General features: G+C 34.1%; 1 protein-coding gene across 2 annotated transcripts in view; it reads right to left on the reverse strand.

Moving 5' to 3' along the window:
* Positions 1-398: 398 nt before the first annotated feature.
* LOC129005962 (protein Hook homolog 3-like) overlaps positions 399-18,489 on the reverse strand; it is a 100,024-nt gene continuing 81,933 nt past the window's right edge. Inside the window, exons 12-15 of one of the 2 annotated variants that reach the window (XM_054435038.1) lie at positions 12,600-12,778; positions 8,384-8,586; positions 8,065-8,136; positions 399-1,358 (exon numbers count right to left, since the gene is read on the reverse strand). In XM_054435038.1, coding sequence (XP_054291013.1) covers positions 1,227-1,358; positions 8,065-8,136; positions 8,384-8,586; positions 12,600-12,778 — 586 coding nt within the window. In that variant the 3' untranslated portion in view covers positions 399-1,226. The remainder of the gene's footprint in view (positions 1,359-8,064; positions 8,137-8,383; positions 8,587-12,599; positions 12,779-18,489) is intronic. The other variant, XM_054435039.1, reaches the window with a different exon arrangement.

Genomic DNA, 18,489 nt, shown 5'->3' on the forward strand with positions numbered 1-18,489 from the left:
TGAGCTTTGATATTGATAAGATTTGTCTGTCAAAACTAAACTTACTGCCCTATTCAATTATGTTTATATGCATTAAAATAATTTTAAATTTTATGAGCTCTTTGGGCCCCCCGCATTTTGGGGTTTCGCGGTTCCTAGATCCGGCCCTGGAACTATCGAGTGTCGAAGTGTTGAATGTTTACCGTACTATGTAAAATCAAAATGTTTGTCTCCATTATTTTCAGTGGTTATTTAATTGTCTGAATAATGAATATGATATTGCTACAATCCCCAACTGCCACTGGTTCAGAATGACAATAAATTTAATCATCAATAAGAATTAATTGAGAGTTTTGAAGTAATCATAGGATATAATAAATTTGTTTAAGTTTCATGTAATTATTTTTATTAACATGGCAACATATCTACAAAATACTGAAAAGTAATAAACAATATTAAAATCAAGTTCAATAGAATAGAAACATATTGTTTAAAAATTAATATAATACATCAATAGTCAACAATTATTTTAAATACAATTCATTATTCCTAATCATGCTCATTAGACTATAATATCAGACATTTTCAACAATAAATACACGTATGTTCATTAATGTGAATCAATCATTTCTATATAAATATATGTTGTAACAAATACAACCTTTACATGCACATTGATAGTCTATTGATAGTTTAGAATATGTGGTGCTTAACATAGCACAGACACCTGACAGAAAATCTAGTGGCGTAAGGCACTAGAAAGGTGACTTTGAAAATGGTTAAGGGTGATTAAAGCTGAAAATAAATAGTTATTTGTGTAACGTGCCGCAAGCCAGTGTGGAAAGTTTTTTGAGTGCAGCAAAGGCACTTTGCACTCGCGTTACACATTATATTTTTCCTACAGTTACTATAAAGCATATAAATATAAAAAAGTAGTTTTTCAACACTATACAACAAGTTTTTCGGATAGGTTAAATCCAAGTGTTGAACGAAATAGTAAACGCTGGACCAGCTGATCATAGTCGTAGTATCTTTAAGTGTTGCCAACCTATTTCCAAGCGTACGCGGATTACGTGCCTGATAAAAGCACGCTGTTTTGTGTTGTTTGGTTGAAATACTAGTGTGCGGCAAAAAAAATAGTGCGGCAAAAGTAAATGAGTGTGGCAAAAGTAATTAAAAGCAGCAATTAGCAACTTTCTGTACTAATATCAGTGCAGCCCAATTTGTCAGGTGACTGTAGGAAAATACTATTTTGAGTTGAAGTTTGACTGGGGCCGTCGGCTCGTAGGCTGTCTCTGACGAGCCAGGAAGGATTGACCCTGGCCAAGATTTAGGTTCTGCAACCTATGGTCAACTGACTCCTTTTGTCTCGCTTGGCCCTGAAACAATAATGAAAACTAAAACCTTTAAAAATTAGAGCTTAGCTTTTAATAATTGTTTTTGACAAATATAAAATTTCCTCTGAAAAACAATATCTAACATAAATGTAAAGGGTTGGTTTTCCTTTTCAACTGGTTCTCCTATAAAGAATTTGAAGGGAACTTTTAACCTTGTCTGAAGTTGGGTGTCGGAACTATTAAGGGAATGGAATAAGAATAAATGGGTTTGAAGGATAATAAATCAATATTTTGTAAAGATTACAACATTGAGTACAGTAGTTTAGTAGTTGCAGTACACTTAAACGTTTGTTGAGGTTGGGAAACCTAAAAACGAAGTGAGAATGTATTGTGATTTTAAGGTAACTTTTTGCAGTGGCGTGGATAGACTTTTTTCAAGGGGTGGATAACGGGCAAGGTCCGGGTGTCCTCTCCCGGGAAAATGTTGAATAATTAACTTTTCTAAACACTATTTTTATGAATTTAGAAAGTGAAATCTGGCATTTAATTTACCAAGCATAAGCAATAAAATTGCATGAAAATTTTTTTAATGAATTCAAGTTTTTTGTTTCATTTGTAGGTAGCTAGTTTTTTTTTATTAAATTTATTTACAAACTACATACGCTCTTTTGTTTTATGATAAAATTTTGCTTTTTCAATCCTTGAACACTAGAATTTTGATAAAAATGTTAACTTACACTTATATTTTTAAAATTTTATTTTAAAGGCAAAAATCACCTAATTTAATTGTTGCATTGCCACGCCTGCTAAGAACTGACAATTTTAGACAATGTAAAATGTAAATTACGGAAGGTATGTGCTCTGAAAATGTACGCATTAGGCATTAGATGGTCATTTGTGCATAGTGATTAACTCAGAGGGTTTTAGGCCTACTTCTCTCTCAAACTACAAGATATGGGGAAGGGGTTGGTCAGGGGAATGACCTTGACTGCAACAACACAAATCGCGAACAAAGGGATCTAAAAATCGAAACAATAAAAAAATTTGAACATTCAAGTTCTTTGGTCGCTGCTTGAACCAAATCACCTCTAAACTGCATTTTTATGCTGTTAATTTGTGTATTTAATTTTTTTTGTGTTATTTTTGTCACTACGTTGAATATTTATAAAAAACAACCGCTAACACTGTATTAGCTTAATGATTGTTTATAAATATCAATGCAGTATAAGAAGTTCAATTGAACCCGTAAAACCCTAAATTTTACATTCAGTGAAAGACTGAAAGTTGATTTGAAGCAAAGTAACAAACACACACGCACACAACTAACATCAGACGACTGACAGTCTTACGCCGACACTAGTGGTGTTATGAAGGTATGAGCAAGCATAGTGTGGGCGAAGGGGTGTTAGAAGGAGGAGGGGTTTTTAGGAGGTTGACTGTTTGGCGTGCAAATACCGTACCACTGCCACCAGCATAGCAGTTTATCTGGTACCAGTTATAGATATTGAAAGTATACTACGAAAAACAAGCTTGTATAATAGAGGTAAAATTAAAAAGATAACAAAATTTATTTTATTGCAACATATCAGCAACAGAATTTAAAAACTAAAAAAAATTCAGAAAGGTTTTTTTTCACCTCCTTCATATCCATTAGATATCAATCGTTTAACCCTTCTGAGACGGCCTCTAGTACAGTATGTATACAGACAGCAAAATTATTTTTATTTAAATCAAAACAAAAAATATTTTTTTATATCTATAATTTATAGAATGTTTTGTAAATAGTTAACCTATGCAGCACTTTTGTCCAAAATAATTTTGTTTTTTACTTTTTTTTAATTTTTTAAAATTTGGTTCATAACATTTTTTTTAAATTAAATTTCTTATTTTTCTATAAAAAAATTCCTAGTACGGTACATTGGTTAAAGATATAATTGAATAAAAGAACGGTTTTTTGGAAGATTAATGATGCTATAGACAATCAAGCATAACAATAACTGGTGTAATAATCGGCGGATATATCCACCTACTGTTCGCTATGCACAAAATGCTAGCGGATATATATGCCTGTAGTCCTGGAAGGGTTAAATTGATATGTTCAAGGGAGGATATATCCCTCTGACCCCCCCCCCCCCCTACCTATGCCACTTACTTTTTAAATAACTTCTTGATCAGCATTGTACGTGTTATTAAATTTACGGAAAGTAAATAAAAGAAACGTCTTATAACACTTAAAACTTACTTTTTGAATCTGAATTTAAGAACTGATTATTACCCACTTCCTGATTATTATATCTTGCATATCTAGTGGAAAGGTTTTCTCAAAAAACTTCCCAGTTCAGCCTATGCCAGTTCAAGCTCTCAGAAATTCTAGGCAGTAAATACACCAAAGGGTTTGTTGTTTTAGCAAATTTTCCTATAGGGAAGTAGCTATTCCTACAAAATCTAGTCAACCAAAAATGTCCATTCAATATGTACCTGTACTGTATGCAATATTTCAATTTGTATGTATCTGTAGCCTAACTCAACAATTTGACGTGGTCTATAACTGTATTTCTGTTCAATCGACCAAATAAAGAATCTTGTATCTTGTATCTTTCTATATCAGAGTTGGCATGGTAGGACTTTAGACCGGGGACCGATTTACTTTTTCATTTCTATGCACCCAGAGGCCAAAAACACCATTCATTCAAATTAATATATATATATAAATATATATATATATATATATATGTGTGTGTGTGTGTGTGTGTGTGTGTGTGTAAACACAATAACTCAAGGGATTTTAATACAATTTGGCTTGAAGGTAATAGGGTGGGATAAACTTGATTGAGTTCCCAAACCAACAGGATTGGCTCATGGGATTTTCAAAAATTGGGAATTTTCAAATTTTTACCCTTAAAGAAGGAAATCCCCAATTTTCGTTACAGCAATCATGTTGAGCAGCGGTTCCCAAACTTTTGGGTCGGGCAACCCACTACTGTACCACCTTAAAATTTACCCAATTATAAAATTATATTAACTTAACATGTAGGCTATAATTATTTATTATTATGAATTTGTTAATATTATCATGTGCACTGAGAAATACACTACTAAATGAAAATTATGAGGATGATGTTTTTGGAAATACAATATCTAGTCAAAAACACTATCGTATAAGAAACTTTATACTACTGTATTTAGAACTGAAGCCTATTTACAAGAGACTTTATCTGGATTGATGTTGAAAACTACATAGGCATTCCCACACATAACCCATTTCTGTAATAGATTTTAAGAGAGATGCACTCTCACATAAATAAATTTTTTACAACGAAATAACCTCTTTACAATATTACTCAATTGATACAATTGTGATGATGTGGAGTAGTATGAGTGTAAATGACTTGCGCTATTGTAGCGATTCGCTACACAATTTCTTTTTATTGGTGCTCCTCTTCACGCGTTTCAAAACATATAATAAAAAAAAAGCTATAATTCATGGATCATTTTTTTATAATTCTGCAGCTAAAAGTTAAAAATTAAATTATAGGCTATGTCATAAAATAGGCCTATGTTCCATTTTTTTTTTATTCCAGAAAACTAAGAGTTTGCGACACTTTTGGGTCCAGTACTATAATAAATATAGACTACTTTGGGTCATGCCCAAAATAAACATTATGTGATATCTAGTATTTGCAAAAGATAGTGATAATTGAAGAATCTGTCATGATAACTAACACTTTATTCACACACTCTTCGTAAACAAATCTTTAAATTGTAATGTCAGATATCCCCTTTAAATTAAACACTGACGGAAGTGTTTAACAGGAGGTTAATTGTTGACAATTTAACTAAGCCTTCCTGTTGATTTAACTATAAAATCTCAAGTTTTAAAAACCTAGGTGTATTAAAGTATGTGACATATGTTTATAAGGTGTATAGTAAATTTTGTGTAGCCGGCAGCCTATTGTGTATTTATCCATAGCCTCCTCAAACACAAGGCCGCTTGGTTGGTGTGTGGCAACGTCGCAACGTCATGCCTATTGTCATGGTAATAACAGAAATAACAAAAGTGTAAGCATAAAGATTTCCTATACAGCCCATTATAAATTAGTGCAACAGCTGTTTTGGTTTGACGGGACAGCGGTGTTGCCACTTATGTCTTGTCGCGGCCTTGTATTAGAGGATGCTATGATTTATTACAAATCTATCCTAACTATTTTCTGTAATCGCGGCACTAACAACCGTGGTGACGTCGTAATCATATTCCGAATTCGTGGTAATATGCACCATGATAATCTACAAATCGTAAAGATTCAACAAAAAAAAAAAAAACAACAAATGGGCTAGGGCTAGCTAGCCCTTTGCATATTTCAGATTTCGGCAATATTGTAAATTTTTGGTCGCGGAATCTTTTAAGACATTTTCCTTGATCGCAATTTTAGCGTTATTCACGCCCAAAAAATTTTCAAATCTACACATCTGGCATTCCTAGTTAGAGATAAAACAAGTTAATTACGTTAAACAGTGAATATTCTGAAAATATTTTTATGTACAGCCTTGCCTATTCTTACCCACTGGGTACTATTCTGGTGCTCTGGAGACCGTTCCAGAAAAAAAAACATAATTAATGTTTAGTCTCTTTCTGCCACCCACTAAAATGGCTCCCACCACCCCCCAAAAAACAAATAATGTGTACAATGAAGCATTGTAGTAAAATTAAAAGTTATGGAGGAAATTAAAAAAAAAAACTGTACTGTAAGATTCCCATGTCATTCTAATGAAATTAAAATAAAATGAAAAAAGTGTTTTTATTTACTAAATAAATGTACAACAAACAATTTTTCAGCACTAAATACGACAATGGACATAAAGCCCGTCTGTTGCGGCCGGCGTTTTACAATGGACATATTTCTACAAAAGATGTATTTACATATATATGCATATATTAAAAAGAACAATAGTGAAAATTTAAGTAAATTTTCCTTTTTTATGATGTTATTCTAATGGAGAAAAAGAAAACTCTGTTAGTTTGCTTGTTTATGGATGTATCTATCAATCATTGTTGTCTTTCAGTATCATAGCATGGAGTGGCTGTTATAAAAGTATTATGGAACCTTTAAATGTTGCCCAAAAAACAATAATAAAAATAGGATTTGGAAGATGCAGACGATATCCATCAGTCGCTTTATTTGAGGAAACGTCCCTTTTTTCTATTCACCAACTAAACTATACATTAAAAATATATTAATTCATATTTCAAAAATTACAATAACATTTTCCATGGAATTGCACATTCACACAACACAAGGTATTCTTCAAGAGTTGGTATTACTACATTACAACAAAATTATTCTTTTTCTTCACTTAACTCCTTTTAAATTTATCCTATACTGTTTTGTAACATCAGCTCTTATTTTAATGACTTAGCCATCTTTGATTCACCTTCTCTCAACTTATTTAAAATCAGGGTTAAAGAATTCCTTCTAAATCTAGGAACGGGCAAGGTTGAATAACTTCTTTTAATAAACTCAACTCAACACATAAAACAAGGACAGAAATATGAGAGGCTTGTAGTAGATGAAGCCCTTATGATGCATGCAGGAGAGATACTCTTTGCGGCTGTGCTATCGGGAGTAAAAGAAACTATGCTTGTTGGGGACGTAAACCAAATCCCGTACATCAACAGAACAGAATCCCTTGAAGTTAAGTTCCACAACATAACTGAAATAGCAACAATATCCGACATACTTGCTACAACCTATAGGTGCACACTAAGTACTGCAGCGGTGCTTTACAGATTCTATCCTCAAGGAATTAACTCAACAAACAATGTTTTAAATGAACTAATGCTGCAGCCTCTTGATGGATTACAGAATATTAGAATATTATAGAATTATAGCTCTGCCAGCAGGATTTTCTGAGCGCTTCTAGATCTACCTTTGATTAAAGATTAAATTAAAATAAATAGAATAATTAATAAGTCAAAACCGTGGAACAACCTTTGTATCGACCCCTGGATTTTGTCAGCTCCTACTGAGCACTCCGGAGAAGAATTTTGAGTGTCACTAGTTCCAGGGGTCGGTCTAGCCGGTTTTTTGATAAAATATTATTCCCCCCTCCTGTTTTGAGATACAATATTATTCACCCCTAGAATATAAGTCACAATATCTTTTCAAAATGGATAGAGATCTTCTACATGTCCTCAATTCCATCAGCCAAGTAAAGACTTCAGAGAATCCCAGGCTTGTTTTTTCTGGTTTCTGCCTATGCTTTTCTATCACTACCGGTGTTGTGCGTAGTCCACGGCTAAGGTAAAAAAGTTTGATGATTTTTGGAGGCCAACACATGTTCAGGAGGTAGTCCTACCATATCATCTAGCATCAGAACATGTCGTACTAAATAATTGTTGGCATGTTAATAACTACTAGATTATTAAATCAGCCCTGACCATGCAAAACAAATCAAAAATTAAAATAAGATAATATACTGCTTCATATGCTGGTTTTCTGAAATTTCAAGTATGGTACATAAAATATCATTTACTTAAAACAGCCAATTGTAGCTGTATAGCCTGAGTTAAAACAGTTAAATTATCAATTTTGCCAAACACGTTCAGGGGTTTACATGCAGTAGTTTTGAAAATTGTTGTTAGTAAAACAGGGATATTAGAATATGCTTCCACTATTCAAGTTAGTAATCATGACAGGTATCAATTTAAAATCTGGTTTGTCAAATTCATATTCATGGACATTTTACTTACAAGGTTATAAAAGGCAGTTGAAATAAGCTTTTCCTCCATTTCTTTTAATGATTTAGTTTTCTCACATTCTTTCTGTAACAAAATAAATATAAAGATATAAGCAAAATATCTAAGTTTTGAGGGTCAAGATGTGTTTTAATTTACTACTCATTTGATTGTTAATGTCTATTTTTTTAAATTTAAATCCTAATACATTTGTTTAAAATCTTACTGATTATTTGAGTGTGGTGTAATTAATCAAATTAATTAATGGTGAATATAATGTATTGCATATTGTTGCATCATAGGATGCCAAGTTTGAGAGTACTACGATAAATACCTCTAAGTCAGTGATCATCTTCTGCCGCTCTAGAAGTTGACTGCGAAGGATATTGAGTTCCATTGATGAAGGCACTTGTTTAGAATCCATAGCTTTGACAACATTTTTCGCTTTCTCTATACATTTCTTGTATTTGTCTTCAGATTCCTGTACTTCAAGCTCTTTTTGGCTGATTGTTTCTTGCATCAAAGTAATTATTTGTTCTGTAAAAATATGTCAAAGTCAAAAACTTGAAGTGATTTCTATCAATGTTTTGCTTTGAAATGAAATGAAACAATGCTTTATTTTAAAATGTTCGTACAAGTTTTACAACATTTCGATATTATAGAAAGGTCCACCATGTTTCACACATCAGACCCGCATTTTTCCAACAGACCGTCAGCTGGGTTGGCAAACACACTATAATTGCTAGATAAAACAAGTGTATTACAGAGACGGATTTATAAATATTTCCCCCCTAGGCACTATCCTTAGTGCCGCCCCCCCTCATAGTATGTTTCGTACCTAGGACCAGTTCGGGACCAAGTTAAGAGCTGCAAAACCTTTTCGGCCCGTGGTACGAACACCATTTTTCACCACACTGTACAAAGATTGAGGGTCTTAAGTTGTCATTTTCACACTATAAATGCATATTAACAGTTAACACAACTATAACTTTAAGGTTATGTAAAGGAATAATCTAGAGGAACCAGCAAAAATATACTAATAAATAGTTGCTAGGCAGCGATGACATAAAATGCATATGGATATTGCTTGTATATTTTATTTTATATACATTGATGTTTTAAGTTAGTAATTGAACAACTGGTTTTGTGACCCTAGGGCTGTAAAAACCAAATCGGTCCCCAATGACGATGACAGCTGCCATTTCGGTCCTGGACAGCAATTACATAGCTTCGAGCCTCCAATTAACGTTTTGTAAAACGGCTATAAACATCTTAGTGTGGTGAAATTTATTATTTTTTAAATATAAACTAAGTATAACCCATTTAGAGTGTCCATAAAAGAACACTGCAAGATATTTTTTATATTTTAATTACAATTGAAAAGGTCTACCATCCCACAAACATTAAAATACGTAATATTGACATACAGTACTTGAGTTGAATATAAGAAATAACGACTTCGAAATTATATATTTTCACATAAATATCTTTGTAAAGTCTTCATTCTGAGTCCTTACAGTGGTTTCCTCCTACTTTTAACCATTGCAAACTCATCTATCTCATCATTGCCTTTTGACTGTCGTTTTCTTTCACCACCGTGCCGTCGTGGTCGCACATACAGTCGGCGGACTATGGCAGCGGCGGCGCCCATAAGCGGCGAGGCGGCAGCTGTAAGCAGGGCACTCGTAAGCGGTGGCACTCGTAAACGGCGGCACTAGTAAGTGGCCGCAAATGTGTGGCGGCACTCGTAAGCGGCGAGAAAAACGTAAGGGGTGGCACTCGTAAGCGACGGGAAAAACGTAAGGGGTGGCACTCGTGAGCGACGGAAAAAACGTAAGGGGCGGCACTTGTAAGCGACGGGAAAAACGTAAGTGGCAGCACTGGTAAGTGGCGGCACCCGTAAGCGGCGGCACACGTAAACGGCGGCACCCGTAAGCGGCGGCACCGGTCAAGGGTCTGCCGCCCCTGACGGGTGCCGCCCCTAGGCACTGGCCTAGTGTGCCTAGTGGGAAATTCGTCCCTGGTGTATTATGTATACATTAAAATTACCTTTCTGCTCCAATAACCACCATTATTTCTGCTTATAAAATTTTTTTCTTATATATATATATTTGTTATTGTAACTTATTAATTTCTAAAGACAACAGGAGAGTGCTCAGAGCTTGAAGGAAGATTAATAATTAAATTCCTTTATCATTTCCCACCTGTACCGCCAAGCTTGCTAAAGGAATCGGGCAAGCCGCACCCAATCAGCCCCGTTCAACAAGGATATGAAAATATCCCAGGTCAACTAAGGCCCCCTTCACACTGGGCCACCATGGTGGTGACACCGGTGGCGACACCATGGTGGCTACGTTACATTAGCATTGATTTAAATGGGACATCTTCACACTGAGCTTTGGTGGCGCGTCTGGCCGCGCGACCAGAAATGCGGTGGCTCGGGGTTGCGATTTTCAGAGACACCAGTCTGGTGGCGCCACCACGTCGTACCATGGTTTCTTATCGGACTGTTCACATTGGAGCGACTGGCAGCGCCACCAGTCACTACCAGCGAACATTACTCAGTATACTAGTTTACTAATCTTTTGAAGTTGTTAAGGTAATAAATATGGGGAAACGATTTTATTAACATAACAAAATGTATAGGTACTCTATTTCATTTACATCTTTTCATCATTGCAATGTATACATTGAGTCAAGGTATTACAGTGTTATTAATAAATGGTATATTAACTATGTTTTTTTTTAATTTTCCACAACAATAGTAGCAGTTTCTCTTCTGGAGATATTTTATCTTTCAGACGTCCCAGAAGCTTATCAAAACTTAAAACACTCATTCTATAATTGTGAAACGTGTCAGGGTTATTTCTAAGGTCTTGGTAGTGAATGAAAAAAGTCTCTCTGGTACTTATATCTTATAAAAACGGATGAACAAAAAAATACGTTTTTTTCTTATGTTTTCACAATTTAAAAAAAAAAAAACGCTAAGCACCTGCCTCTTTGACGTCCAACCGTGAGCTTTGTGGCTGCAGCTGCACTGGTGGCTGAGCTGGTGGTCCATGCGCATTTTGACCGACCACCAGTGTCGCCACCGGTGTCGCCACCATGGTGGCCCAGTGTGAAGAGGCCCTAAAACAACTCTATAAACCGAACCAAAAAATTTTAAAATGACGCGGTATAGGGCACTTGGCAACGAAGTGCCATTTTATTGTTGATGTTGTAAATTGTAATTGCATTTTTACTGTAAATAAGTATTGCTTTTCTGATCATAGTTTTTAAGCTCTTCTGGCCCTAATTATTTGGGCTTCTGATTATCTAAACTTTTCGCGATTACGGCTATCAAAGATCCTGCATCTTGCGTTTACCTTCCATTGGACGCATGACAGGAGTTAAAAAACTGCACTTGCCAACAGTTATATTATATAATAATATATCACGTGTGCATGGTGGAAGGTTATATTATAGGCTATATAATAATATTTTTTTGTGAAAAAATATTATGAAGTGGGCAATCTGGTCTTGAATGAACGCTACGTACTTCTTTAGAGGAAGTAAATTCCATTTGAAACAATTTTTGTCATTGGAACAGGTGTTCATCTTTGTCATAGAGCAGAAGTAGCTTACGCGGTGTGCCACTATAAGGCGACTCGAAGTTAACTTCCACATACATATGCACAATAGATCTAAGGTTAAATGTTTAGAGCACAATTGAACTGAACTTATTAAATTTAGCGTAAGAGCTAGCAAAGATTTAAAAGAGGATTTTTATGGTCAGGAATTAAATTTTTTACAAAACACTCAAAGACATTTTCCGAAAATCGCACTCCTTCATCTTCATAAAACACCCTACTTAAAAAATGTTTAAAATTACTCGGATTTTTGGCGTGTTTTAAATTGAACAACGAGCTATAGCCGTTAAAAAAACGTATTATTTCAAAAAAAGGGAGGGGGAGATTAAAACTTTGAGCTGCCATAACTTTTGATAGGATTGCCGTACGGATACCTCTAGTTTGCGCCATTCTTTTTCTTTTATTATGACCTTTACAATTATGTAATCGGTATTTAACTTGATTTACATTTGAAAATTTTGACTTACCCCCAAACTGGTGGGGAGGGGGTGAAAGTTTACATAGCCTACACCAAAAACATCCTTTTTTAATCATATAAACATTCCCTGAATATTATAATTTTATCTCTATTAATAAAAAAAAATAATAGGGGGTGGGACTTTCGTAATAAAGACACAAGAAATATAGACACACGTGACATGGTGGAACAAAAATACATAGGTGTGCTATTCCCGTCATATGCTGACGTCACTCAGATTGCAAACAACATTTTACCATTTAGAAAAATTATAAAAACAATAACAATCAAATCAAAACAAATATATACTTATATGGCAATACATCAGCAGATTTTTTCAATCTGCAATCTGGGTGATGTCAGCAAATGACAGGAATAGCACACCTGTGTATTTTCCTGCCACCATGCACACGTGATAATTTTTTGTTGTTTGATCATTAATTCTTTTCTTAGACAAAACTCACTTTTCTCTGCAAGAGCCATCTCCCTTTCCTCCAGCTCAGCTGTTCTTTGTTCTTTTTCTTGCTGAAGTTTGTTTTCCAAGTCTTTTATTTTCACTTTCAGAGTAGATACACTGTCTTCCCCTCTCTCATGTAAATCAGTAACTTCTCCCTCAAGTTCCATAATCCGCTGATTTAGTTGTCTAAAATATTTAAGGAAGGATGGATAAGATGAGTTTCAAAATAAATAGACACTTCAGCACTTAACCGAAATGATCACCACTAATACATAAAGTACTAAGTAAAATCATTTCAGTCCGTAAACACAATACAAACACATACATATAATACCCCCGCCGCAGCAAACCTGCAGACTTAGCGAATTTCCGTTTGCCTGATTGGATTTACACTAAAACGTCTCCTTAAAAATATCACATTATTCCCTATTTAAATAGAATTAGTTTATCGAGTACTTAGGTTTGCTGCAACAGGGAGGGTAAAAACTGTGTTTGTTGTAAAATGTTGATACTGTAGTTTAGTAACAAATGAATGTATTTTCCAAATTTGATCAAAATATGTTCATAAACAAGCAAATTACAACAGTTTACTTATTCGCCATAAGAATAACATGGGAATTTTAAATTTAAAATTTGTTGGAATTTTCTCCGTAACCATTAGGTAAAATGGTTTGGAAAGATATTGTGAAATTTTGTGTTTCAAGCGGTCAAAAATGGGAAAAACCTATTTTTACCCCATAAACCCCTGTTCCAAAAGTCCGATCATGCTGGTTTGCAAACTCGTTCGAATAAATGTAGGTTTACACATTTGTACCAAATTTCATCAAAATCGGATTATTTTTGCTCGAGTTATCGTGCTAAGGGACACATATATATATATATGATTTTTGAACAGATGGTGTTTTTGGCCTCTAGGGACCTCAAGAAAAAGTTAATTGGTCTTGGTTGGTAAACAGGTATATGGGAAATTTCCTAAAAAGGTATGGATATTGATATTACGGACATGCTGACATGGACAAACCCAGAAGTGGAGAGAATACAGTATGGGACAAAAATGTGCAGCCTGGGTCTATTGTACAATTTCACAGCTCAGAAACTATCAAGGAGTAAATTAAATACCCCCGCCACAGGAAACCTGCAGGCTAAGTAAATTTCCATTTGTCTAATTTGATTTTCACTCAAATTTCTCCTTAAGGGTGTTCGATCGAAAATAAAATAAAATATTTTTTAAAAATATAATTGTTAAGGTCCATTATAAAGGTGAGAAAAAATTTCACCAGAAATTTTTAAGAGGTCTGATAAGCGAGTTATAAATTAGTTGTTGAAGTGCGAACTCCGCTTGCTTTCCAGAAAAATGGTTTCGACTATATTAATCAAACTACTCTTAAAAATTCAACAAAATTTATCTTTCTAAGCTAAAACTTTTTATTTCCCATATCGTTTATAAATAAAAAAGTACCATTTTTTGTAAATTCAATACCTCGTTTATTTTGACATAAATCGAGAAGAAACGCAAACAAAGCCAAAGATGTAGAGAATGTATAAAAAAATACTCCAATGGAAAATTTTTAAGCGTTTTAATGCTGGAAAGAAAATTGAAATCACGTAAAATCAGCGTGGCGTGCGATGTGAGTGTGTACAGTGCACCTACGCACACTCACCACATGCGGGCACACGCCCCTCCCTCCCCTATCACCTGCGCCTACAACCATCTCTGTCCTCGTTCCCGCACACTCTACTCAGCTGTCTTTGTTATATTTTCCTCGTCTGCCTACCTGTCATCGGTCACGCGTTTTATATACGGGAGTATTTACTGAATTCATCCTCATAGCACTTTAGATTCTTTCGGTTGGCAAACAGTTTATATATTTTACTGATCGTAACAAAGAGGAGTTCATGTGATTTCATTATATTCATACGTATGAATTAACTGTTTGTTTGAGAGGATCACCATAGACAGTGAGTTGTGGACTAAGACAATGCTGCCAAAACTGGCCAAGGTGGTTATTGCATTCTACCTGAAATCATAGATAGCACAATTAATTGGCATCTTCGTGTGCATGATCCAGCATACATTATAGATGCCCAATCTCAGAGGCATATTTGGTTACATCGTCAAAGACAAGGAAGAAAAACAAGTAGTGCATGTCGATGAAACCGTATGGCAATGACTGTTTCTACAGTGTTACCCGTGTTACCTTTTCATCCTACAATTTTATTATGTTAAACTCCCACATCTTCTCAAACCAATTGTAAAAATAAACAATAATACCATTAACACGCCTTTACATTATAAATATTTCCAGATATGACCTTCAAAACACACTTTTAATTCTTGTTCTATAGCGTTTAACGTTTCTTAGAAAAAGTTAGTTTACATAATTAACAACAAAAGTTTTTTGGGCGTAACAAAAATTCTGAAAACACACAAATTAATTTATAATATATGTATCTATTAGTGATGGGGGGATCAAAGAAAATGTCGGTACCGGATCCGGATCTTCGGTTCCAGATGTTCGGATCCGGATACGTTTTTTTCTTTTTTCCCCGAGGACGGGTTTTTTTTAAATAGCACATATGGCTAGGCAATTTTACAGTATTTGTTGACATAAAAAATTCATATGGCTGGGTAATGTGATACAGATGTTCTTTTATATGGATACAGATAGTTTAATGTATGGACACAGATAGTCTTGTACATGGATACAGATAGTTTGTATATGGATACAGATAGTTGGACACAGGCAGTCTTGTACATGGATACAGATAGTTTAATATATGGACACAGATAGTCTTGTACATGGATACAGATAGTTTGTATATGGATACAGATAGTTGGACACAGGCAGTCTTGTACATGGATACAGATGGTCTTCTATATGGATACAGATAGTTTTGTATATGGATACAGATAGTTGGACACAGGCAGTCTTGTACATGGATACAGATGGTCTTCTATATGGATACAGATAGTTTTGTATATGGACACAGTTAGTCTTGAACATGGATACAGATAGTCTTGTAAAGCGATACAGAAAGTTTTGTATATGTACACAGGCAGTCTTGTATATGGATACAGATAGTTTTGTATATGGATACAGTTAGTCTTGTACATGGATACAGATAGTCTTTTATAGGGATACAGATAATTGTGTATATGGACACAGGCAGTCTTCTAAATGGATACAGATGGTTTTGTATATGGATACAGTTAGTCTTGTACATGGATCAGGGCCTGATTAAGGGTCTAGTCGCCAGTAGGCTGACGTTTTTCACGGCCCCTCCTCCCTTCCACTACCCCTCCTCACTGCTACCACTTTCAAAATTTCAAAGAATGAATACTAATACTGAATTCAAAATTAAAAATGGCCAAAGGCATTATACTAGTATTCAGTTTATTTAAAAACAAAAGAAAACTGATCATAAATAATTAATGCATGGTTTGATTAGGAACTTTTAAAATAGTAACAAATCGGTTGTTCAAGGAATGTAAAACGTTTTTATTTAAAATAATGTATTTATTTTACATTTTATTAAACATATGATTAAATAAAAAGTAGACCTAACCTAAAATATCAAAAACTAAACAATAATATGCGTACTTTCTAAATTAACTCTGTTAGTCACCTAGGCCTAAACCAATTTCATTAGGACCTTTAGATGGAATTACTTAGTTTACAACAATTATCTGTATTTATCTGCAACAAAAGTATCGTTAAATGTTTTTAGTTTTTACAAATCAATTATTACTATATTATAAGCTAGCTATAACCCACGGGCTTCACCCCGTTTGACTTCATAGGTATTAATAAAACTATTGATTGGTTAAGTTAAGCTGAAATAAACAAATAAGTACAGCTGAGGTATTTTTAACATTAGGTATATGGAAAGTTCCCTTTGGAAAGGAATTGCGACCTTAAAGGGCAATTTATGAAATAATGGATAGTTTAGCGCAAGGTTTCTTGTCATTACGAATATTTTAAGTAGGCCTATATGGTTTATGGGGGTGTGACTTGTAGTTTTCTCAAAAGTTCATGGGTTCTTTGGGCTTTATGTATGGATATCATGAAAGTCTTGGCTGTCTGGCGCCCCCCCTAAAACACTTGGCTGACTGGCGCCCTAGGCTCCAGCCTAATTAGCTTAATGGGTAATCAGGCCCTGACATGGATACAGATAGTCTTTTATAGGGATACACATAATTTTGTATATGGACACAGGCAGTCTTCTATATGGATACAGATGGTTTTTTATATGGATACAGATAGTTTTGTACATGGATACAGATAGTCTTGTACATGGATACAGATAGTCTTGTTCATGGATACAGATAGATTGTATATGGATACAGATAGTGTTTTATACGGACACAGTCAGTCTTGTATATGGATACAGATGGTTTTGTATATGAACACAGATAGTCTTGTACATGGATACAGATAGTCTTGTATATGGACACAGGCAGTCTTGTACATGGATACAGATAGTTTTGTATATGGATAAAGATAGTCTTGTATATGGATACAGATAGTCTTTTATATGTATACAGATACTTTTCTATATGGATACAGATAGTCTTTTATATGGACACAGATAATCACTATTAATTTTATTTTAAAATACATCATTATGACATAACACCTGTTCTTATGTATGAATTGTACTTCATAAAAAACGTGTGGTGTTAATAGAATAATTTAAAAAAACTCGGATCCATTAAAACCGGGTGTCGGTTCTAGCTCAGATCCGGCAGTCCAATATTCGGATCCGACCATCACTAGTATCTATTTGTATTTAAGTTTGATAAAGTTCTGAAGTTTGGTTTAGAATGTACGAATTTCAAAGTCACAAGATTTTTTAAACTCATAAAACAACACTCCTTTACATTATGACTGTCATATTCATGTTTATAAAAAAGCATATCCATTTTTAGATTAATACAAAAAGTAAGACGTTTTTTATACAAATATATTTATAAATTTTAAATGTTGTTACCACAGTAGTGTTGTATCAACAATTGTAATTGTAGTAGGCCTGGATGATGCGACGTGGCGGGATTAATTCAGAAGATTCAAACCTTTAGCTACAAAATCCACAGTTTTTTTAACTTACCTAACCAAAAAATTTAAAAAGAAGTAGCCAACAAACTTTTTCATGTCATATTTCAAAAATCATTTAAAAGTACCGACTTTGTTTGAATATTTAAAATATAAAATATTAACCCTTAAGCTTTTAATTGGAACTAATAGTGTTCTAAACTTCACTCATACGAAGTTTCAACCATTTACCATTAGTCTAAGTAGGCTAAATGTCAAGAAATAATTTTAAAAGTTTTTAAATAGATTTAAATCAGTTACATTTTTGTATTGTCAGGTAAGCTATTGAAATCTTTAACACCACTATAAGATAGAATTTTCTCGTATACCGATAAATTATGTCTGTTGAACGCAAATTCACTACCTTTTCTCATCAAATACTTATGAAAAGAGTTCAATTTTGGCAATCTTTTATGATTTGATTTAATATAAAGGGCTATTTGATAAATATATAGCCAAAGCTAAAAAAAACTCATAATTCCTATTTCCTTAAATTACTTTTAACTTAAAACTTTTTTAATAAATAATACGGAAGGTAAATAAAAGATATGTCTTATAACACTTAAAACATATATTTACGCTTATACTGCATTCGCTTCGCTTATTGGGTCTGATGATGATTCGATTGGAGTGTCCAATCAAAATCTATCACCACTTACCATTTCTACAGTATAAGAAATGGTATGGTATAAGAAATGGCAAACAGTATAAGCGTAAATATATGTTTTAAGTAGGGATGGACGGGTCCCGAAATTTCGGGAATTTTTCGGGAAAAAAATATTCCCGATTATCGGGACGGGATTA

This window comes from Macrosteles quadrilineatus, unplaced genomic scaffold, assembly GCF_028750875.1.
Source record: "Macrosteles quadrilineatus isolate MER2022 unplaced genomic scaffold, UCM_ALF_1.0 Scaffold_47__1_contigs__length_942521, whole genome shotgun sequence".
Lineage (NCBI taxonomy): Eukaryota > Metazoa > Arthropoda > Insecta > Hemiptera > Cicadellidae > Macrosteles > Macrosteles quadrilineatus.